The 23631-nt window shown below is 47.6% G+C and overlaps 1 protein-coding gene and 1 long non-coding RNA gene across 8 annotated transcripts in view; one reads left to right on the plus strand and one right to left on the minus strand.

Moving 5' to 3' along the window:
* Positions 1-9980, minus strand: part of LOC115298992 — a 17766-nt gene extending 7786 nt beyond the window's left edge. For 3 of the 6 annotated variants that reach the window (XR_003911922.1, XR_003911923.1, XR_003911924.1), the window contains exons 1-3: positions 9787-9980; positions 5916-5986; positions 5007-5146 (exon numbers count right to left, since the gene is read on the minus strand). This is a non-coding gene — a long non-coding RNA (uncharacterized LOC115298992). Of the gene's footprint in view, positions 1-346; positions 370-4387; positions 4714-4942; positions 5147-5915; positions 5987-9786 lie in introns of those variants that run through there. The other 3 variants (XR_003911925.1, XR_003911921.1, XR_003911920.1) reach the window with 3 other exon arrangements.
* Positions 9981-10106: 126 nt separating this feature from the next.
* Positions 10107-23631, plus strand: part of HIVEP3 (human immunodeficiency virus type I enhancer binding protein 3) — a 65445-nt gene continuing 51920 nt past the window's right edge. Inside the window, exons 1-3 of one of the 2 annotated variants that reach the window (XM_029950097.1) lie at positions 10107-10297; positions 12188-17801; positions 21798-21943. In XM_029950097.1, the coding sequence (XP_029805957.1) occupies positions 12747-17801; positions 21798-21943 (5201 nt within the window). In that variant the 5' untranslated portion in view covers positions 10107-10297; positions 12188-12746. Of the gene's footprint in view, positions 10298-12147; positions 17802-21797; positions 21944-23631 lie in introns of those variants that run through there. The other variant, XM_029950098.1, reaches the window with a different exon arrangement.

Consider the following 23631-nt stretch of genomic DNA (forward strand, 5'->3'; position numbering starts at 1 on the left):
AATGCTGAGAATGAACTGAGGGTTGAGGGGGAGGGGGGAGGGGGGAAAAGAGGTGGTGGTGATGGTGGAGGGCACTTAAGGGGAAGAGCCCTGGGTGTTGTATGGAAAACAATTTGACAATAAAATATTATGGGGAAAAAAAGGTGAGGACATGGAATTCAAGAAGTGGAGAGAGCCATAAATACTTTACAGGAAGATGTATTGGTTCTTGGCTTATGGTAGACTTTTCTTGTTATGAAGTTTCGGTCATGTGGAATTACATTACTTTTTCTTGAGTCCATTCATGCTAAGTGGTTCCCCAGGAAGTGGTATCTTCACAATCATATTGTTGATTAGCTTCAATTTTTAAAACTCACCCAAGTCGATAGACTAGACTCAATTATAGAAAAAAATGTGCTATGAAACTTGGCAATGTTAAGAAGCAATAATATAGAGCTAACAAAAAGTTGAAGGTAAGCAGAGGAAAGGAGGTGGAAAGAAGAGAGTGTGTACATATTTCTTCATTGTTCATTACAGATAGTGGATAGATATTATCTAAAGTTGACAGACAAGGATACAGCCATTTAAGGGTATCATTTGAAGATGTTAAAGGCAACTGCCAGAACAACAAAATGTAACTATCAAAAATGGTGAGATGGTTGGAAGGAAGTTGGGGAGAAAGTACATACAAAAAGTTACTCAGCTTTCATAGCAGAGCGTTGACACCATAACTGAGTGAGAATGATTTCAAATTCTGGGACCTAAAAGACATTAGACTTTGGGGAGATTAATAATTTTAGAAGAAATGGACTCCATAACCACACCAGTACTTCATCTCATCAGTACTTGCTGCCACACAAAGACACCTATTCTGTGACTCCAGGCACCAGATGGGTCATGACTGTGGGAAGGCTCATTCATTCATTCAACAAATGTTTATGGAGAACTCATTGAAATAAACATATCAGAAGCTTTATTTAATTCATGTCCTCAACAGCTTCCCCCACCACTGTGCTCTGAACACCTGACATTCTAACAGTGCTGGACTGCCTGCCTCCTCACACACTCAAGGTTTCCCTTAGCACCATCCTGCTTTTGCCACACTAGCCCACACTTTGACTTTTCTGCTTGATGAAATCCCTTTGTCTTTCAGAGCCCAGTGTGCCTTCCCTAAAGCCTACCCTCATGAACTCTCTCTCCACCCCCAACCTGTACTCATACCCTAATACCATCATGGCATCTACCACCCTTGCTACCTGGTTTTGTTTGTGTCTCTCTCCTTATAGGCTTTGTACCTTTATGTGAAAAGTCCATGTCTTTTTTAAACTGAGGCATGACATACATACAATTATGTATGCATATCTTAAGTGTACAATGCAGAGTTCTTATATATATACACCTATGTAATATATATATAATCAGATCAACATATGGAACATTTCTATCACCCCAGAAATCTCCTGCATTTCCCTTCCTAGTCAGTATCCACCTGCCTCACCAGAGCTAACCTAACCACTGTTCTGATTTCAAATACCATAAAATTAGTCTTGCTATTCTTAAACTTTAGTTAAGTAGAGTTATACAGTATATAGTCTATTGTGTCTGAGTTCCTCACTTATTATATCTGTGAGATCCATCTATATTTTTTCTGTAGCAGAACTTTGTTCTTTTTTATTGCCATATAATAATTCTTGAATGAATATACTTCAATCAAATTCATCCATTCTATTCATTGTTGGCATTTAGGTTTCTTCTGGTTTTTTGCTATAATGGATAAATCTACTATGAACATTCTCATTTGTGTTTTATGACAGACAGATGTACTTATGTAGGGTATCTTCTTAGAATTCTTAGGATTCTTCTTTGGAAGTTTGAGGTCATGGGGTAGGTGTGTGTTTGGCTTGGAAGATTTTGCCAATCGATTGTCCAGGTGGTTGTGACTATTTACTTTCCTACCAACAATGGACAAGAAGAGTTTCAGTTGCTCCACATCCTTGCCAACATTTCATGCCCTTTAGTTTGTTTCGTGTTAGTCATTCTGGTGAATGGGTGGTAGATTTAATTTATATTTCCTGAAGGAGTAATGGTGCTGACACCTTTTCATAGGCTTATTGACCATTTATTTAGATAACCTGTTTGTTTTAATACCTGTTCAAATCTTTGGCCATTTTTTAAAGTTGTGGTAAAACAATATAACATAAAATTTATCATCATAACTGTTTTTTCAGTTCAGTGGTGTTAAGTATTTTCATGTTGTTGTGCAATTTGAATGAATCTCCAGAATTCTTTTCAACTTGCAAAAGTGAAGCTCTATCCTCATGAAGCAACAATTTTTGAACCTCTCCCCAGCCCTTGTCAACCACCATGCTTTCTGTCTTTATGAATTTGACTATTCTAGTATCTCATATAAGTGGAATCATACAGTATTTGTTTTTGTATGTGTGACTGGCTTCTTTCTCTTTTTGTGTGTGACTGGCTTATTTCACTTAGTAAAACATCCTCAAAGTTCATCTATGTTGTAGAATGTGTCAGAATTTCCTCCCATTTTAAGGTAGACAGGATAATATTCCATTGCATACATATACCACATTTTGTTTATCCATTCATCCATAGTGAGCACTTGGATTACTTCTATCTCTCGTCTGTTGTAAATAATGCTACAATGAACATGAGTGGACAGATATTTCTTTGAGACTCTGATTTCAGTGTTTTGGGGTTTATACCCAGAAGTGGAATTGCTAAATCATATAATAATCTTATCTTTAATTTTTTTGAGGAAGTGACATATTGTTTTATAAAAGCTACACTATTACACATTCTAATTAACAGTACACAAGGGTTCCAATTTCTCCACATCTTCACCAACTGGTTATTTTCTGGGTTTTTTTTTATAGTAGCTGTCCCAGTGTGTGTGATGTGATATCTCATGGTTTTGATATGCATTTCCCTAATGACTAGTGATATTGAGCATCTTTTCATATGTTTGTTGACCATTTGTATATCTTCTTTGGAGAAATGTCTATTCAAATCCTCTGTTTCATTGTTTAATCTGGTTGTTTGGCTTTTGTTCTTGAGATGTAGGATTTCTTTTTGTATTCTGGATATTAACCCTTTCTCACATATATGATTTGCCAATATTTTCTCCCATTCTATAGGTTGCCTTTTTTCACTTTGTTGGTTATGTCCTGTCATGCACAAAAGTTTTAAAGTTTGATTAAATCCAGCTTATTTTTACTTTGATTGCCTGTGCTTTTAGTGCCATATCCAAGAAACCATTGCTAAATCCAATATCATGACGCATTCCCCCTATGTTTCCTTCTAAGAGTTTTATAGTTTTAGCTCTTATGTTTAGGTCTTTGATACATTTTGAGTTAATTTTGGCCATTTTTAATTGGGTTGTCTGCCTTTTTTAAATTCATCTTTAGGACTTTCTATATTCTACATGAGTCCTTTGTTGAAGATGTATCACAAATATCTTCTCCCAGTCTGTGGTTTGTATTTTGACTCTATTATTTTGTTCTGATGAACAGAAGTTGTGTGTTTGGCTTTGAAGATTTTGCCAATGTTCAGAAAGTTTTCTTCAGAAGTTTTTCATTTTAATGAGGCCCAATTTATCAATCCTTTCCTTTATGATGATGTGATTATGCATTTTGTAAACTGTGTAAGAAATCTTTGCTGGCCCCAAGTTCATGAAAATACGTTCTTATGTATTCTTCTATAAGTTTTATTACTTAATCTTGTGTGTCTAGGCTAATCACCATTTTCACATTAACTTATGTATATGATAGAGGTAGGGCCCAAGGTTCCTTTTTTTTTTTCCGCATAGATATTCAATTGCTTTGGCACCATGTATTGAAAAGACTATCATTTCCCCCACCAAATACAATAGTACCTTAGTTACAAATCAAGTAATTGTATATGAGGGGATCTGTTTCATTACTCTGTTGTTTCCATTGATGATTTTCCCTTTGGTCTCTCCTTGTGTTGGTAGCACACTGTGTTGATTACTGTAGCTTTATAGTAAAGTCTATCATTTATGTCTGTTTCATATTACTGGCCTGGTATTGAGAAGTCCCATGTAATGCTTGCAAGATGAGTGAATAAATGAGCAAATGAGTTGTACAGTGATCATTAAAACTCCTGTATCACTACTAATACAGTTACATTCATTCTGCCATGTGGGCAAGAATGGTAGGGACCATAGGTAGTCCCCACTTTTGTCATTGTCCAATTTTAGAATGCACTATATATGTTGCCCAGTCTCCTTGGTCATTTTTCTTTACATAGTTTATTCTATAATGTGTGTGTGTGTGTGTGTGTGTGTGTGTGTGTGTGTGTATGATAGTGTATTCTATCAGTTGCCCTTTGCGGTAAACCAAAAAACCTTAACAACCCAGGAGGCTTGTAGACAGGAGGAGCACCTTTTATACCATGGTCAATTGTGTAGAAACAAAAAACATCCAAGGGATAGCTAGAGACCTGCTGGAAATTAATGAAACAGCAGGCCATGGCCAAGTGTGGGAGTGCAGGTGTTTCCTAGGCAATGTTGATGACAGACTGGCAGATGCAGTGGCCAGAAGACAAGTCTGCCAACCTGGTCCAACTCTCACTTCAGGCTTTGTTCTTCCCTAAGCCCTTTGACCCGCAAGTGCTTCCTGGACCACTTCGATAAGCAGGTCAAGTTAAGTTCATATGCTCACCAGTTCTCACAGGCATCCAGAAACCCCTTTTGATCTTTACCAAACAAGGCAGATATACATAAATGATGAGTTAGGGAAGTGGATAGATAACTAGATTTAAAGCAATAAAGAACTTAGTAGATTAATGAACTGCAAGCATCTGGGGTTCACCAGGCCCTTGTAGAGGCCAGATGACAGCCCCTCACTCTGGTTCATTTTCAGTGTCAATGGGAGTAAAGACTTACATTATAGATACTTTTCTAGGTAAAAGAAGGAAAGAAAGCTCTTAACAAGACCAGCCCACATGATGGCAAGGAAGGCTTCTAGGAACAAGGTTTAGTTACCCACATGTTAGGACTGTGACTGGAATCTGAGTTCTGTCTGCCAGGACTCTGCTGCCTTAAAGGGTCTCTACTGCAGAGGTCAGCCAATAGCCCCAATTCAGGTTCTGTTTGTGCCATTACCAGCTTCTGTGCCCGTGTCCTCATCTGTAATGAGAGAATGATAACAGTGCAGCTAGATAGAGCTGTTGTGTGTAGAACACTAGGAAAGCCCCAACACATGTTAGGAATTCAGCTGTCATTCTAGACACAGGACGTTGGTTAGGACTCATGCCTGAGTTGTCACAACCACACATACTCCAAACTAAGTCTGGCCTCCCATGGGTCTGGTGGAGCAGATTCTGCCTGCATTATTTCTTGGTCTTGACTATAAAACATGTTCCAGCTTTCTTCAGGGATGTTGCTGGAGACCTTGTTTACCCTTTGATGTCAGTTCCACGTTGGTCCCTGAACACTGGCAGGAAGACAAACGGCAGCCCTATGTAACTCACCTAGGATTGTCTAGGTTTCTCTTTGTTATGAATAGACTTTGTTCTCTGATCAGTGTGCAGAAATTCCAAGCCCTGTTTGGGTCTTGGGGTTAGGGAGGAGGAGAGGGAAAAGTAGGAATGCAGAGACCACAGTCACCCAAGGGAAATGATTTGGGAGCCTCCCAGACAGTGAATAATGTACTACTCACTGGAGGGAAGGCATTTATCAAGAAACTCAGCCCTGAAGTTAGCAGAGTCATGCAGAGTTATTTACACATGGGAAAGAGAATTTGGTGCAAATGGAGGTGACTGTAGTTAACCAGGAAGACTTCCTGGAGAAGTTGAAGCTCTGGAAAGATAGATGAAATCCATCTAGGCCCTTGTGATCAAGGTCAGCACTCTTGGGGTTGCTAGGTGGCAGCCTGCTCTCAGGGTTCAAAGCGTACCTCTGCCCTTTCTTGTGTCAATGAGTATCTGAAGCAATGAGTGTCACTTCATTGAGCCTTGGTCCTCTCATCTGCAAAAACAGGGATGTGAGTAAGGATAAATATGTTAATCTTTAGTTTAGTCTGGGGACATGATGGATGCTCATTTAAGTATTTTGAAAATATTTTCAATATTTTACTCAGTACTGGGTCCAGTGCTGGACACTAGGAAGATGAAGATGAATGTCAGGGAGAGACAGGTTTGCTGGGAAGATGCTGATGAACTGGTTAAGCCACAGGCCTGACATCTCAGGCTTCTTTAATTTTTTTTAATGTTTATTTATTTTTGAGAGAGCAAAACAGAACACGAGTGGAAGAGGGGCAGAGAAAAAAGGAGACACAGAATCCAAAGCAGGCACCAAGCTCTAAGCTGTCAATACAGAGCCTGGTGCAGGGTTCAAACCCACGGACCACGAGACCATGACCTGAGCCCAAGTCAGATTCTTAACTGACTGAGCCACCCAGATGCCCCTTAAGGATGTCCTGCTAGCTGATGTATTAGACTAGTGGAAAACTTCATCCCAATGTAGGCAATCCATCAGTCCCTGGTAGTGCTATTTTCCATGAGGGAATCCAGGCCAGAGCATGTGTGTGTGGTTGCTCTGAAAACTTGATCCAGCCCAAAGTCACCTCTGGCCACCCAGTGGGATGGACTGTGCCCTCCACATGCTTTCCAAGGGCTGAGGGCCAGTACTAACCCCAGCTCACTTAGAAGATGTGTGGCACAAGTGAGCCATCACAATTTGGGGCCTTGTTATTGTTGTTGTTATTCTAGGACATAGGAGGGAATGTGTTGAAGCTTCTGCCTGTGCCCTGAACTCACCCCAGCACAGTGTGGGGTCCTTGCCCAGACACTCTGGGCTCAGGAGCTCCAAAGCCCTGGCTGGGGTAGAAGCCACAAACTCAATATTCCCTGTGGCAATGTTCCAGCCTCCTGTGCTCTGCATATGTTGTATCTTCCCCCTAGACTAGAATCCTTTCCTTCCAAACCTAACCATCAATATTTTCCCCATCTTTCAAGACCCAGTTCAAAACACATCTTCTTCTGGGAAGCGTTCCATAGTGCCTCTGTGGGATTAGCATTCAGATTCTTTTCTCTGTTCCCTGGGCAACAGCAGTGTGTAAACGCAGAGAGGTCAAGAGCATGCCAGTTAGAGTGATGCAGAGTGAAAAGTGCAGGGTGGGGAGAGAGGCTGGAAGGCAGAGTGGGGCCTCTTGGAACTGACATGCTCGTGGCTGAAATCTCCCTACAGTGGGGAGCTATTTAGAGTTCTTAATAGAAAGGAAGGTTGGGTGAGGTTGGCAACTGAAGAGATTTCTATTTCCACAGTGAATGGTGGGGTGGGGAAGGTTGGGAGCCTAGAGGCAAGGTGATTAGTTATAGGAGGCACTTAGAAGAGTTTTGCTGTGGAAAAGAACAGTGTATGTCTGATTTACATGGAGAGATTGGTAAAAGTGTGGATTCTGGGGCCCTTTTGCCAGAGCTTCTCTTTTGGTGGATCCAGAATGGGATTAGAAACTGTGCTTTTACAAAATGTCCCATGGCATTTCAGAAGGGTGGGGTGGATTCTTTAAGAATGATGTTAGGACAACTGGATACCTGTATTAGAAAAAAATGAAGCTTAACCCTCTTTCATTCCTTATATAAAAATAAATGCCAAATGGAACCAAGATCCAATGGAAAGTAAAGAAGCAGGAGAGGGAAGGATGGAGGGAGTGAGGAATGGAGGACCAGAGGAGTGGAGGGGCAGAGGGAGGAAAGAAAAAAAATTAAACCATAGAGGAACTAGAAGAAATCAGGTAACATTCTAGAAAATATTCTTAGACGTGAAATCTAAAAGTCCAAAAGAGAAAGATCGACTCTGCATTTGACCATGTAGAAACAAAACTTTTCTGTTGAGAAAAGTTAGACTCCTGATAAATAGAAATATTTGAAGTTCGTATAAAAAGATTAAAATGCCCAATATCTAAAGAGTTTATATAGAAACCAACAAAAAATATAATTTTTAGAAACATACACGAAAGATATGAAAAATAATTCCCTGAATAAAATAAGGATTTAATAAGTATACACAGAGCCCTAAGTTCACTTGAGATCAAGAAACACAAATAAAGAAAAATAAGATATCATTGTGGTAGGCAGAATAATGACCCCCAAAGATGTCACACATCTTAATCCCTGGAACCTGTAAGTATGTTACCTTTTGTGGCCAAATGAGTTTTGCATGTGTGATTAAATTAAGAATCTGGAGGTAGGACATGATCCCAGATTATCCAGGGGGGCCCAATGTCATTACCAGAGTCCTTACAAGTGAAAAAGGGAGGCAGGGCAGTCAGCATTCGTGATTCAATGTGAGAAGGATATGGCCGCCATTGCTGGCTGGGTTTGAAGATGGAAGGGGCCCTGTGCCAAGGGATGCAGGCAGCCTCTAGAAGTGGGAAAAGATAATAAAAGCAATTCTTCCCTGGGGCCTCTGGCAAGAAGAAGGTTGAGAACCTAGCCCTACCTTAATTTTAGTCTAATGAAACACATTTCGAACTTCTGACCTCTAGAACTGTAAGATGGTAAGTTGGGCTGTTTTAAGCCACCATTTATGATAGTTTGTGACAGGAGCAGGGGAAACTAACTATTTTGCCTCTCATATTAGTAAATATTAAAGAGTTTGGTTATATTCTAGGTAGGAAGGAGTTTGGAGAAAGTCCTCACATGCAACTGGTGGGTGTGTAAATTTGTGCCTTGGGGAGAGTTATGTGTCAGGACCCATCAAAAGCTTCAAGCTACATTCCTTTGGGCCAAGTATTTCCCCTTCTAGGAGTTTATTGTATGTTTACACTCGCACAAGTCCACAGAGGAAGGTCTAATGCTTCGTGGGTCTCCAGTCCCAGTACCCTGCTCTCTTCCCTGTTGAGGTGTCCTAACAGCTACACCTATGGAAGCTTCCAGAAGTGGAGGTTGAGTTGTCTGATATGTTAACCGGCTCTTAACTGGGCTCTTAAAGCCCATTTTTCTCCTTGTGGTTCTAAGCTGGTTTCTAAGCCAGAGCTCTCTGAAAGCTATGGCCTAAGTGGCAGACAACACAGACCCCCTGGCCATTCTGCCACCATCAGCAGATGATGCCCACCCTCCCTCTGGCCCCAGTTGGCCTGGCTCCTGGACCCTGTCAGCGAAACCTTCTACCTCTGGCCTCATGTCATGACTTTGACAGGTGCCCTTACCAATTCTCTGGAGAAGCAGCCTTTTTCTGTTACTTCAAGTTTATATTAAAATTTTACACATACCCTGAGAAGCACATAAGGGAGAAAAGAACCATTTTCTTGGTGTCATTTGGTCACAGTGATTAGAAACTGTCCTTCTAGGGATACCTGGGTGGCTCAGTCAGTTGAGCATCTGACTTTTGCCCAGATCATGATCTCACAGTTCATGAATTTGGGCCCCATGTCAGGCTCACTGCTGTCAGCCTGTCAGCACAGAGCCTGCTTCAGATCCTCTGTCCTCCTCTCCCTCTGCCCCTCTCCCCCACTTGTGCACACTCTCTCACTCTCTATCTCTCAAAAAATAAATGAAACATTAAAAAAATAAATTGTCTTTCTAAAGGAGTTAAATAGTTAAGAAAGTGTTTATGCCACTCTGAATTGCATGCCGTTCCAAGACTGAAGCTTTCTTAGTTCTCGAAGGTTTGCCCCATGTCTGTACCCATGGTTCCAGCTGCCCCCTCCCACTTCCTCTTGTATTAAGAACCTCAGACCTGTCATGAGGTGCATATCAAGGCAGCGGAGAGCACTGGCCCAGGAGCCTGAGGGCGAGTGTGGCTCTGGACTGGTCATCACCCACCGTGGCTCATGTGCCCTCACTGCAGAGGGAAGGGATGGGTCTTCCAGCTCACAGTCCTCACTGACTCTGCGGTGTGGACATGCCCTGGCTGCTCCTCCCTCAGAGGGTCCAGGCAGGTGGATCCTCTCTGTAAGAACACCAGACTCAGCTCACAGGCAGAGGCTGGATGCTGACCCTGGGCATGTGGTGCTGGCCCAGTGAGTCACCTGATGACACAACAGTCACCTGACTGTCGTCCTCATTCACCCCACCCCTCCTACCTGGCCCATGAGCTGCTACAACCCTCAGCCATTGGGATGCTTGCCACCTGCCCCTGGAGATCCCAAGGCTGGGTGAAGGGAGAATCACAGGACTCAGCAATGTAGTGTCCTCCTTGGCCAACTGATCCCCCTCAGACTCAGTCATGCCACAGCATTCCTTCCATACATCAGAAGAAGCAAAATTTACCACTAACTAGTATTTGGGGGAGGGGAGGCTTTAACATCCTTGCATGAAAGGGTCACTAGAAAGAGTAAGTATAGTAAACCCTTTATTGTCCATACACAGCACCCAAGGGCCCCTACCAGGTGCAATCAGGCCCAGGAGTGCCAGCCTGGAGAATAATTCTCTATCTGCACTGCAAATTACCTCTGCCACGTCCTACCCTAGCTTGGATAAAGCGAGACCCTGGATAATACCATCATGATGGTCTTCTCAGCCTAGCTGGGCTTCCCATTTCTCCTGTCCAGCAACCACAGCGAGGTTAGAATATAAGCAGGGAGACATCCTTTGCTGTTAAGGCTCTAGACACCTGCAGATACTCTCTAGGGATATGGCCATACCCCCTGGGGTTGAGCCAGTGCTTCCCTAGAACATGGAGCCATAAACTACTGTGCCCATTGAGCTGCAGAAGCCATAGAGGGCATTTATTCATTGAGGCAGGGGACGAGCCCTGGTCAGGGCTTAGGAGGCACAGGGTGGTCTGACCCTGCCGCCATCCCTGTGCAAGTTTAAGAGAAAATCACATCATCCGTCTAGCCTCAACCTCCTCATATGTCAAATGAGGGGATTTCACTAGACACCCAATCTCCAAGAATCAACTAGGAGCCCATAGTATGATTTCAGTCCCCAGAGCAAAGCTGAAAAGTTTGTACCGGACACCCTGAGACACAAATTGTGCCTGGTTTGGGCCACAAGGTAACTGCTGATTGTAAGGGAACCGTTTGTTCCAGCTTGCCTGGGGCAGCCCTGGTTGGTTCCCGTTGCTGCTCCATAGTTTGTAGTAGTACCTCTTTCACTCTCAAAAATGCCCCAGTTTGGGTGATATCTTACTTGGCCATTCTACTGACAGTGATAGGAGAAATGGGACTCCTCTGCCTTCCCCACACTCAGCCTACCCTGTAAGGAGGCTTCCTCTGCCTGAATTAAAGGAGGCCTTTGACTTGCTCAAAGAATAGCCTTGGCTGAATTGTGGCCTTCTGTTGACAAAAGTTAGTCACTGCATTTCCTGGGGGGAGGGGAGGGAACTGGGATGTCATTTTAAGATGAAGGTGACCTTGTGCACCATTCACTGCCCCTGTCTGAAGTGCCACATGAAGAAGGTCTTTTCAAGCAAGACTGGTTCCTGCAAAGAACTTAGATATTTCTTCTTCTCTGGCTGTAGGGGCTCTGTGATGGACCACATTTCCCTTTCCCCCTTGGCTGCTAGGAAAAACTGGAGGAACCTGCCAGCATGATTCTTCTAGCTATTTCTTGATGGAGTAATCATGGCCGTCTTAGGCTGTGAGCTCACACAGGCTGAGGTGGTGGTTTTAGCTTCACCATGAAACCCAGGCTTGGGTTAGCAAGGGAGACACAGCTGTGAATGGTGCCCCTCATGGCCACCTTCAGAGCCCAGGGCCAGAGAGGGAATAATGCTAACATGAGAAAAACCTATCCCTTGGAAAGCTCATCCCTGAATAACACACTGGCACCTCCTCCTGCACCTCAGGATGACCAGGTGTAGGATGAGACCACCTTTGTCTAGTAACATCCATATCCGTTATCATGTTGGACTCCATCACAGCCCTGAGGCACAATTGAGGCAGGACTTGATATCATCCCATTTTATAGATCGGGCAGCTGAGGCTTCTCGAGCTGAACCTGCCTCAGAGGCCTCCCATCCCCAGCTGCTCTACAGTTCCTAGAATACCTCAGGTGGCACTTAAGTCACCCAACACTACTGTGAATGCGGGTGAGGGAGGTTCAGACCACTGTTCAGGTGCTTCGAGTCAGGGGCTATGACTTCTGGTCGAATCTCCCTGGTTAACCTTTTAAGAGTATCGGCGCATCTCAGAGTCCAGCTGCACGGGCTGTGGATAAATTGCAGTAACTCTCTCTTCTCTTGTGTGTGTATTTCTGTGTGTGTGCTTTCGTCAAACAGAAGAGCGTGAATTCCCCTCTGTGGCCGCTGATCTCCAACACGAGACCAAAGGGGAGCAGGGGCCGGACAGAGCTGCCCGGGGCACCCAGCGTGGCTTCTCTAGTGTGGGGACCAGGGATGATCGGGCCATGCACACAGATGTCTCCAGCCTCCAACTGTTCGCGTAGCACACAGGGGACTTGTGGGTGGCCACTTGCCACTGCCAACTGAAACAATAGGATGGCAATGTTGACATCCTTCATGACGTTTCCACGACAGACATTCAGGCAGAAAGTGCTGGCGCATTTTCTGTCTTCAAAGTAGAGGGCCATGCCTCACCAGTGTGAATAATTTGGGCCCCGATGACCTGCTCTGAGTCCACTCGCAGCCAGTGACACTTGCAAAAAAATAAAACAAACAAAGAAAAAAAAAAAACTCCCAAAGCCCATCTTGGGTTTGGCTTCCACAGCTCTTGACCAATGTGGCCAAAGCCAGACGCCTCCTTAGGACACTTGGATTTTTCATAAATGCAGCCTGCCCCAACCCTCCCTGAATAGCATCTGAAGTCTCTGTGGAGGTCATGGATCCTGAACAAAGTGTCAAGGGCACCAAGAAGGCTGAGGGAAGTCCCCGGAAGCGGCTGACCAAAGGAGAGGCCGCGCAGGCCAGTGTTTCGTCCAGCACCCCGTACCCAGGCAGCAGCACAGCTGCCCCTCCAGAGGGCCCTCTCCAAGAGCTCCTAGCCCCGCAGCCTTTCCCAGGCCCCTCGCCAGTTCTTAGGGAAGGCTCTCAGGAGAAAACAGGCCCTAAGAGGTCCTCCATTGACACCTCTGTCCCCATCTCGAAGCTTCCGCAGCACCCTCTGACACCAGCATTCATGTCACCCGGCAAACCGGAGCATCTCCTGGAGGGGTCCACGTGGCAGCTGGTCGACCCCATGAGACCTGGACCCTCTAGCTCATTTGTGACCCCTGGACTCCATCCTACAAGCCAGCTTCTCCCTTCCCACGCCTCCATCATCCCCCCTGAGGACCTGCCTGGCATCCCCAAAGTATTTGTGCCCCGTCCGTCCCAGGTCACCTTGAAGCCCCCAGAAGAGGTGCCCAAGAAGGAGAGGAAACCACAGAAGCCCGGCAAGTACATATGTCAGTACTGTAGCCGGCCCTGTGCCAAGCCCAGTGTGCTCCAGAAACACATCCGCTCACACACAGGTGAGAGGCCCTACCCCTGCGGCCCCTGTGGCTTCTCCTTCAAGACCAAGAGTAACCTTTACAAGCACAGGAAGTCCCATGCCCACCGCATCAAAGCCGGCCTGGCCTCCGGAGTGGGCGGTGAGATGTACCCCCAAGGCCTGGAGATGGAGAGGATCCCAGGGGAGGAGTTTGAGGAGCCCACCGAGGGGGAAAGCACAGACTCAGAGGAGGAAACGGGCACCACATCTGCCCACCCTGCAGAGCTCTCCCCCAGGCCCAAGCACCCCCTCTTGTCCAGCAGCTTGTATAGCTCTGGGAGCCAGGGCTCCAGCCACGACCGCTGTTCCTTGTCCCAGTCCAGCTCAGCCCCGTCACTCGAGGACCCCACTCCATTCACAGAACCCTCATCTGAACACCCCCTGAGTCAGAAACCAGAAGACACCCATACGATAAAGCAGAAGTTGGCCCTCCGCTTGAGTGAGAGGAAAAAGGTAATGGATGAGCAGGCGTTTCTGAGCCCGGGCAGCAAAGGGAGTACAGAGTCTGGGTACTTTTCCCGCTCTGAGAGTGCTGAGCAGCAGGTCAGCCCCCCAAACACCAATGCCAGGTCCTATGCCGAGATCATCTTCGGAAAGTGCGGGCGGATCGGGCAGCGGAGTGCCATGCTGACGGCCACGTCCACGCAGCCCCTCCTGCCCCTGTCCACCGAAGACAAGCCCAGTCTGGTGCCTTTGTCTGTGCCCCGGACGCAGGTCATAGAGCACATCACCAAGCTCATCACCATCAATGAGGCTGTGGTGGACACCAGCGAGATAGACAGCGTGAAGCCGAGGAGGAGCTCACTGTCAAGGCGCAGCAGCATGGAGTCCCCCAAATCCAGCCTTTACCGGGAGCCCCTGTCGTCCCACGGTGAGAAAACGAAGCCTGAACAATCACTGCTGAGCCTCCAGCACCCGCCCAGCACCACCCCCCCTGTGCCTCTGCTGAGAAGCCACTCAATGCCTTCCGCCACCTGCACCCTCAGTACCTCCCATCATACCTTCCGAGGTAGCTACTCCTTCGATGACCACATCACCGACTCCGAAACCCTGAGCCGCAGCAGTCAAGTGTTTACCTCCCACCCCCGGATGCTCAAGCGCCAGCCGGCCATCGAACTACCTTTGGGAGGGGAGTACAGTTCTGAGGAGGCGGGACCCAGCAGCAAAGACACAGCCTCCAAACCCACAGATGAGCCAGAACCCAAGGAAAGTGAACTCACCAAAAAGACCAAGAAGGGCTTGAAAACAAAAGGGGTGATCTATGAATGTAACATATGCGGTGCTCGGTACAAGAAAAGGGACAATTATGAAGCCCATAGAAAGTACTACTGCTCAGAGCTTCAGATCACAAAGCCCGTCTCTGCAGGTGCTCACGTGTCCCCAGAAGCTGAGAAGAGTCAGGCTGAGCACGAGCCCTGGTCCCAGATGATGCATTACAAACTGGGGACCACCTTGGAGCTCACTCCGTTGAGGAAGAGGAGGAAAGAGAAGAGCCTTGGGGATGAGGAAGAGCCACCTGCCTTTGAGTCGACTAAAAGTCAGTTTGGCAGCCCCGGACCGTCTGATGCTGCTCGGAACCTTCCCCTGGAGTCCACCAAGTCACCAGCAGAACTGAGTAAGTCAGTGCCCTCCCTGGAGGGACCCATGGGCTTCCAGCCAAGGACTCCCAAGCCAGGGTCTGGTCTAGAGTCAGGGAAGGAGAGGAGAACAACGTCCAAAGAAATTTCCGTCATCCAGCACACCAGCTCCTTTGAGAAGTCCGACTCTCTGGAGCAGCCCAGCGGACTGGAAGGGGAAGACAAGGCTCTGGCCCCATTCTCTTCACCCCCACTGGCCCCACACGGACGCTCCACCCACTCCCTGCAGCCCAGGCTGGTCCGACAACCCAACATCCAGGTCCCGGAGATCCTGGTGACGGAGGAGCCTGACCGGCCAGAGACAGAGCCCGAGCCACCTCCGAAGGAACCCGAGAAGACAGAGGAATTCCAGTGGCCCCAGCGCAGCCAGACACTTGCCCAGCTCCCAGCTGAGAAGCTGCCACCTAAAAAGAAGAGGCTGCGCCTGGCAGAGATGGCCCAGTCATCAGGGGAGTCCAGCTTTGAGTCCTCCGCACCCCTGTCTCGCAGCCCCAGCCAGGAGAGCAGTGTCTCTCTGAGCGGGTCCAGCCGCTCCGCCTCCTTCGAAAGGGATGAGCATGGAAAAGCTGAGGGCCCTGGGCTCTCATCTGACACACGCCCCAAACCCTTGGGTACCCACATGCTGACCGTTCCTAGCCACCACCCGCACGCCCGAGAGATGCGGAGGTCAGCCTCAGAGCAGAGCCCCAACATTTCCCATTCTGCCCACATGACTGAGACACGCAGCAAATCATTCGACTATGGCAGCTTGTCCTTGACAGGCTCTTCTGTGCCAGCCCCAGCAGCTCCAGCAGCCCCGGCAGCCTCCACAGCCCCACCAGAAAGAAGAAAATGCTTTTTGGTGAGACAGGCCTCTCTGAGCAGGCCTCCGGAAACCGAGCCAGAGGCAGCCCCCAAGGGAAGACAGGAGAGCGAGGAACCAAAGCCCTCATGCAGTAAGCCTTCCACCAAAAGCTCATTGCCCCAGATTTCCTCAGCAGCCACCTCACACAGTGGGCACCCAGGAGGCAAGAGCCAGGTGCAGGACAGATCCCAGCTGGGGTCCTCTCCACCCTACACTGAAGCACTTCAGGTGTTCCACCACCCCATTGCCCAGCTCCCCCTGCATGAGAAACCCTACCTGCCACCACCCGTCTCCCTCTTCTCCTTCCAGCCCCTCTTGCAGCATGAGCCAGGACAGTCTTCAGAATTCTTCTCCACCCAGGCCATGTCCAGCCTCCTCTCCACCCCGTACTCCATGCCGCCGCTTCCTCCCTCCTTATTTCAAGCCCCGCCACTTCCCCTCCAGCCTACCGTTCTGCACCCAGGCCAGCTCCACCTCCCCCAGCTCATGCCTCACCCAGCCAGCCTCCCCTTCCGGCAGCCCCCTTCATTTCTCCCCGTGCCGTACCCTGCCTCATCAGCACTCTCTTCTGGATTTTTCCTGCCTCTGCAATCCCAGTTCTCGATTCCGTTCCCCGGTGATGTGGAAAGCCATCTGCCCCAGATCAAAACCAGCCTGGCCCCACTGGCAACAGGAGCCACCAGCCTCTCCCCGAGCACAGAGTATAGCAGCGATGTCCAGCTGTCCCCCGTGGCTCCCCCGGCCAGCTGCTCGGCACCCACATCAGCCCCTCCACTGACCCTGCCTGCTTGTCCGGACACCATGGTGTCCCTGGTTGTGCCCGTCCGCATTCAGACCAACATGCCGTCCTATGGGAGTGCCATGTACACCACCCTGTCCCAGATCCTGGTCACCCAGTCCCAAAGCAGCTCAGCAACTGTGACTCTTCCCAAATTTGAGGAGCCTCCATGCAAAGGGACAACTGTGTGTGGGACGGATGTGTACGAGGTCCAGCCTGGGTCAGCTGGGGTGAATGAAGAGCAGACCAGAGGTTTCCCGACTCCATACTTGAGAGTGCCTGTGACATTACCTGATAGAAGAGGCACGTCCCTGTCATCAGAGAGTGTCCTGAGCCTGGAGGGGAGTTCTTCAACGGTGGGGGGGAGCAAACGTGTCCTTTCACCAGCTGGCAGCCTTGAACTTACCATGGAAACCCAGCAGCAAAAAAGGGTGAAGGAAGAGGAGGCTTCCAAGGCAGATGAGAAACTTGAGCTGGTAAAACCATGCAGTGTGGTGCTCACCAGCACGGAGGATGGCAAGAGGCCAGAGAAATCCCACTTGGGCAGCCAAAGCCAGGGCAGGAGGGAGCTAGAAACACTGTCCAGCCTGTCCTCAGATCCATCTGACCCAAAGGAAATCAGTCCCGTTCCTCACTCCTCATTGTCCCATGTGACAGCCCCAGGCTCAGAGGCTTTGAAGGAATATGCCCAGCCATCCACTAAGCCTCACCGAAGAGGGCTGCCCTCACTGAGTGTGAAGAAAGAAGATTCCAAGGAACAACCTGACCTCCCTCCACTGGCACCTTCAAGCTCGCTGCCTCTGTCAGAAACGACCTCCAGACCAGCCAAGTCGCAAGAAGGTACGGACTCAAAGAAGGTACTGCAGTTCCCCAGCCTCCACACGACCACTAATGTCAGTTGGTGCTATTTAAACTACATTAAGCCAAATCACATCCAGCATGCAGATAGGAGGTCCTCTGTTTACGCTGGTTGGTGCATAAGTTTGTACAACCCCAACCTTCCGGGGGTTTCCACTAAAGCTGCTTTGTCCCTCCTGAGGTCTAAGCAGAAGGTGAGCAAAGAAACATATACCATGGCCACAGCTCCGCATCCTGAGACAGGAAGGCTTGTGCCATCCAGCTCCCGCAAGCCCCGCATGACAGAGGTAAGTCTGCCTTGTTTTTTCTTCTCCTCGCTGTATAGGTAAACCCTGTGCTGAGCTTTTAAAGCCACATGCTTCTCAAGTTCTATTTGCATAACTAGAAGAAAATGAGTGGGCCAATTTCCTCTCTGTCAGCTGTGACTGAACACTATATAGGAAGACATATTTATTGGGTTTCTTTGTCATTGTGTCCCTCATCCTCAGACTAGATACATTTCAATAAAGTAAGCTTTAAAGTGATCCTGCTTTTCCATTAGCTTCTATTGTAAAGTCAAAGACACCATCTGAACCAGGACCAAAAAAAAAAAAAAAAAAAAAAAAAACCCAAACAAACAAACAAAAAAAAAAACATTTCCAAAAGACTGAATTGGAAAATGTGGTCAATGGGAGGGAAAGTCTGCAGCTATTTCAAAACCTTATGCCACTCCCCATGTTCCTTTCTTGTCCTGTTAGTCTTTATCTGCTTTTCTTCTTCTCTACATCTACTATTTCCATTCTCTGGTTACCACTCAAAATCATCCCACTCCCAGAGTTTCTAGAATTTGGCACAAACAACTCCTGAATATTTATTCTTTCTTTTCCATGAGCAGGAAAGCAAACACAGCTTGGCTGCAGTGTTCCTCCTCATCAGTAGATGGAAAGATCACTCACAGCTTGACCCAGCTGTGCGGTGTGGTAGCACCTGGCCCTAACTGAGGGTTCACATTCATTCCCCTCCTCCATTGCCTCTGATCTGAGGCTGCTCCAGATGAGAGTTGCTCCAAGAACCATACAGTGACCCCCTGCATGTTCAGGAAATTTAAAATTTGATAATTCCAACTTTGTTTCAGATACACAGAGAGCTCCATACCCTGATAAGGCCAGCCTAAGGACCCAGGTGCTATGTATGCTGTCTTGGTGTTAGTGGAACAATGGTTGGTCTTGTTGACTGAGTCACCTCAGTGTGCCAGTGTCTACGTATGAGACAGGAAGACCATCTCCATTCTGTAGATGAGGGACCAAAGGGTGAGAGGAGTCAAGGCCATATGGTAGATATTTAGCAAACCCAGAATTTCAACTTAGATCTGACTCCAGAGAATCTATTCTTCTTCTTCCAAATATTTGAGAAAAGACAACTGTAAAAGTGACTGCAAATTTTAAAATGTTCATCAGTGTGTCTTCAGACCAGACCAGACGCTTTGATCAAATCAGGCCTAAATCCACTAAACTAAATTCATATTACAGATAAACGAGCAAAACTATATCTAGAACTTCTCCTTTATTTCTGTCCTTCTCTTTTATCATTGAGTGAAATCTGTGCACTGAATTTGTCCTTAGTTCAGATGGATATTCTTCACAGGATTGCTTCCTGGATTTATTCTTGAGTGTCCTGTCAGTCTACAGACATCCCTGGATGAGATGTCCCACTTTTGCCATAAACATCATGACTGATTTGCTCTACAGTGGATCTTACTGGCTACAGCTACTCCCAAGATGCTATTATAATTATGTTCATACTTACAACTTCTTGTGCACCTGCTGTGGGCCAAGTAATGTGCTAAACTTTACTTTCATCCTCACAACCACCTTGAAAGTTAGGGTACTGTATTACCATTTTATGGATGAGAAGGCCAGTGCACAGAGAAGTTAGGTAACCTGTACAAGGACTGCACAGGACATGGCAGAGCCTGGATTCAAAACTAGACCTCACTCCAGAGCCCTTTCAAATGATCTGGACTGCCTATCCGCTTTCATGACTATACACTAAGGACATTTAAGAAAAAGTTAGAGTTAATTTAGCTTAACGGAGTTCAGCAATCTTTTGCTTAAAATGCTGCTTTCATAAAATGAGCTGAAACATGCAAACTCTTTCTTGGAATAATTCAACAGAGTCACTGGCAGGTTTCCTACCAGAAGTGTGCCAATCTGGTGCATTCCTATTAACTGCATGGCCCACTGCCTTTCTACATTTACACCTCTCTTTCTGGCTACTGCTTGCATATCTCCAGTGATAGGGAGCTCTCCCCACCTCTTGGTGCAACCTGACTCATCTTTGAACAGTGCTCCCAGAAAGTTCTTTACTGTACTGAGCTGATGTTTGTCCTCTTGTAGCTTCTGTTCTGTTTAGTAGCTCTGAAAAGGCCCTTCAGGCTATCTTAGCATTTTAATGATCTTCCAAACTGTCTTCACGAAGGTCTAGGCCACCCTATCCAGTTTGACTTTGGTCATAGATATTTTTTTCTGTACATAAACCCTGGAGAAACTCAAGCTTATGCAAAAGTTCACTTTGCAGCCACATTCCATTCACTCCCCAGGTTTCTCCTGCTTTTTTCTCCTTGGGGATCATTTTGAAAACCACATATTGCAAACAGATTAGGAGCAAGGGTTCCAGTGCCAGGTTTCCCAGATTTGAATCCCACTGCCTCATGTACTAGCTGTGTAACCTTGGGCCAGCTACCTACTCTGTCTGTAAACTAGAGATATTAAAAATACTTAGCTCATAGGACTGTGGAGATAAGTAAGTGGGCTAAAATACACAAACTGTGTTTAGAACAGTATTTGACACATTGGCACTCAATAATCATTTTTGTGATTTAAAGGCAATCATATTATTGTCTTTAAAAGCCAGCATGGATTCCTAGGCCCCTTTCTTAGTCCAGCAGTGTTCCCTGACAGAGTGGCTCATTGACACCCAAACCAGCCTCCTCCAGCTTAGCCCAGACGTCACAGCTGGTTGTGAGAGAGAAGTCATCCATCAGCCTGTGGGAGGCCCCTTTCTCATTCTGTGGATGGCCCAGATGGCAGCCCCAGATGGGAATGAAAACAGCATGCTCTGGGCATCCATGGGTATTGCACAAAGTCAGCTCCCTTCTGCCAAAGCGGTGGTCCATAGCCTCACTTGGTTTCCATTCCCTATCTCCAAGTCTGAAGAGACTGTCTGAGGGGATTCACTGAGTTGTAGGCATTGGCCCTGACATGAATCTTCAAGATGATCTAAATCCCCTCAGAGGTGAACTAAACCTAGTAAGATGAAGTAAGCCACTCAACGGTGGCTCAGCACACAGTAGCCTGTGTGGTGCCAAAACTCAGATTCCCTGAGGCCCAACCAGTTACCTTTCTGCTCAGCCCAGCCCACCTTTATAGCGGCAGGTGTCATGGCTGCCACAGGAGCCTGGGATTTAGATTGCTCCCGCACCGAGAGACATGGTGGCTTCTCCCACTGGCTGTAAATCTGACCTTGATTGCAGCAGCATAAACTAGGATGAGAATCTCACTGCTGGCACTGTGGGCCCCAGCCCCCAGCCCAGCATCACTGCTCCCTATTCAAGGGTATGCCCACCCACTGCTCCCATCAGAAGGTCTAGAGGACTGGTTATTCTCATGAGCCAGCTCTCAACACTGAGGCCCACAGCTCTGTGAAGAGATTGGGTTCCCTCAGGCTGCCAGCCAGATCCTGCACACCCCGCCCCCTCCAGGTGCATGACCATCAGTGAGCATAGTCAGGGCCCTCAGGATACCTGCACTCTGCTCCCAGCAATGTCCTTAACTTGGAGGGCGGCCCTGATTTTCTGATCTATAATAGAAAACTGGCCAAGTTCATCTCCAGGATGGAGTCTTCATTTATTTGCTCAACATTCTTTACCCATCTTCTCTGAGGGAGGCCCTGTTTTGGGTGCTGGCATGACTGAGGACACCAAGATAAGGACCTATGACCAGAAGGTCCTAGACTAGTGGGAAAGGAAAAGCAAAAATTGCCCTCGTGAAAAAGCCTGGTCTTCCAAGGAGAAGGACCTGGTTGGAGTCCCAGTTTGGACACCAGCTAACCACGTGGCCTTGAGGAAGGGGCTTCACCTCTCTGGGGATCAATTTCCTTCTTTCTGCACACTGGGGCTATAGCACATCTGCACAGGGCAAAGGGAAGAGCAAGTTATCCCCGCACAGTTAAGAGTAAGCCATCAAAGGCACCATTCTACCACTACCGTGTAACAGCAGTGATTTTGTCATTCTGCGGTGGGCCAGGTTCACCTCCCTTCGCTGGTTTCCCCGGAAGGCCAGAAAGATCTAGCTAGAGTGCAGAAGTCAGAAGAGAAGCGAGGGAAGCCAGAGGAAGACGCTCCTGCCTGCAAGAGAGGGGAGCCAGCGAGGATCAAAATCTTCGAAGGAGGGTAAGAATCATGTTGGCTTTGCAATATTTCATTCTGCTCCCTGTGGACTGAGGTGGTACCGTCCATGTTGAGAGGCGGTGAGCGTCTCTCCCAGCAGAGCTGTGCCAGGTGCTTGCCAGCAGATGCCAATGTTTGTGGGATTTGAAGGCCACCTCTGTTTTAGAATGCCGGACTCTCTGGTGGGTGATGGGAATGAGGTGTCCGCTGAGGATTGGACCAGTCTGGGTCTTTCTCCAGCCCCTTCTTTCTTCAGGTGCTGGCCGGGTTTCTAGTCCCTGCATTGGGGCTGATGGTGCGTCTCTCAGGTCCTGTCCAGACTGCCGCTTACCCACCAACATCACCTCTGTCCTGCCCAAGCGGACACTTTGGCATGCCTGGTATCCCACAGGGGACTCAGGCTCTGCCCACAGGCTGTTTTGCAGGGTTGATAATGAAGGCACTGCTCACGCCAGCTGTCTACACCCGTCTCCATTCTGATTGGTCGGGGTCCAAGACTCACTGCTTGGTCAATGTTTGGAATATCATCCCTGGTTTTTGATCTTTGGTGCTCGTCTTTGGAAACCTAATAATCCAACATCTCAGAACTCACGCTGTTGGGCCCTTTGGGCTCCAGAAGGGTACCTTGTTTTAAACTTGCTTTGTAGAAGTTTTGTGCAAGCTATGTTCTATGTGACCACGTGTTTGCTCCTTGGGATGTGGGTGTCTGTAAGCAGATCCTGTGGTGTCTGTCTCAGGGTCCTGTGTCTGTGTCCCCAATGTGATCAATGCAGCCCTCCTCCTACCCAGTCCTAAGGGACAACGGCATGAGGGGAAAACCTACCTTCCAAGGAGGACAGTCTTCATGGGCATCAGCCAACAGGGGTTGTCTCTGGGGGCCTGCCATTGCCCAGCACCTGCAGGTGCTGAACTCACAAGGTCAAAGTGGGAGGTGCTCAACTCCTCTGTTGGCTGGGGAAAGCAGAGATGGCCAAGTTCCCCACGTCAGTGGCCAGGAGGGGCTCTAAGCAGAGAGGATGTTTGGAAACAAAACTTGGGGAGTTGGGTTGTTGTGGTGACATGGAGGGGGTCAGGGATGACTAAAAACAGCCAGTGGTAGGAATACCACCCTCTAGGACCGAAACGTCCCTCCCAGAGTTCCAGTAGTGGCTCCGTTGGGAAACCCTAGACCAAAGGTTTTTCAAATTACTAATCCTCTTTCCAACTGGGGACAGACCAGTTTCCTCTCCCTCTCCTGCTATTTGAATAGAGCGCCCTCTTGTGTCTCTGTATTCTCATAACATGGGGTATTTTAAAGCCCCCCTAAGACTTCATCCAGGGATTGATACATCTAGTCACAATGACTTGCCTTCTTTCCTCTTGCTTCAAGAACCTTCAGCAAGGGGCACCAGGGTGGCTCAATCCATTAAGCGTCTGGCTCTTAATCTCAGTTCAGGTTTTGATCTCAAGGTTGTGAGTTTAAGCCCTGCATTGGGCTCTGCGTTGGGTTCTGTGCTGGGCATGAAGCCTACTTAAAAAGAAAAGAAAAGAAAAGAAAATCCCCTTGCAGAAGAACTGTCTGTGAGGCCCTGAGGGGCTGCTGAGTGATAGCTGGTGTGCACAAAGAGGTTTGCTTCTTCCCTGAGAAGCTGCTGTCCCCAGACTGGAGGTTGGGTGCTGGAGGTGGCTCCCTGCTGCCCTTGTTCCCCTGG

This window comes from Suricata suricatta, chromosome 8 (genome assembly GCF_006229205.1).
Source record: "Suricata suricatta isolate VVHF042 chromosome 8, meerkat_22Aug2017_6uvM2_HiC, whole genome shotgun sequence".
NCBI classification, from domain to species: Eukaryota; Metazoa; Chordata; class Mammalia; order Carnivora; family Herpestidae; genus Suricata; species Suricata suricatta.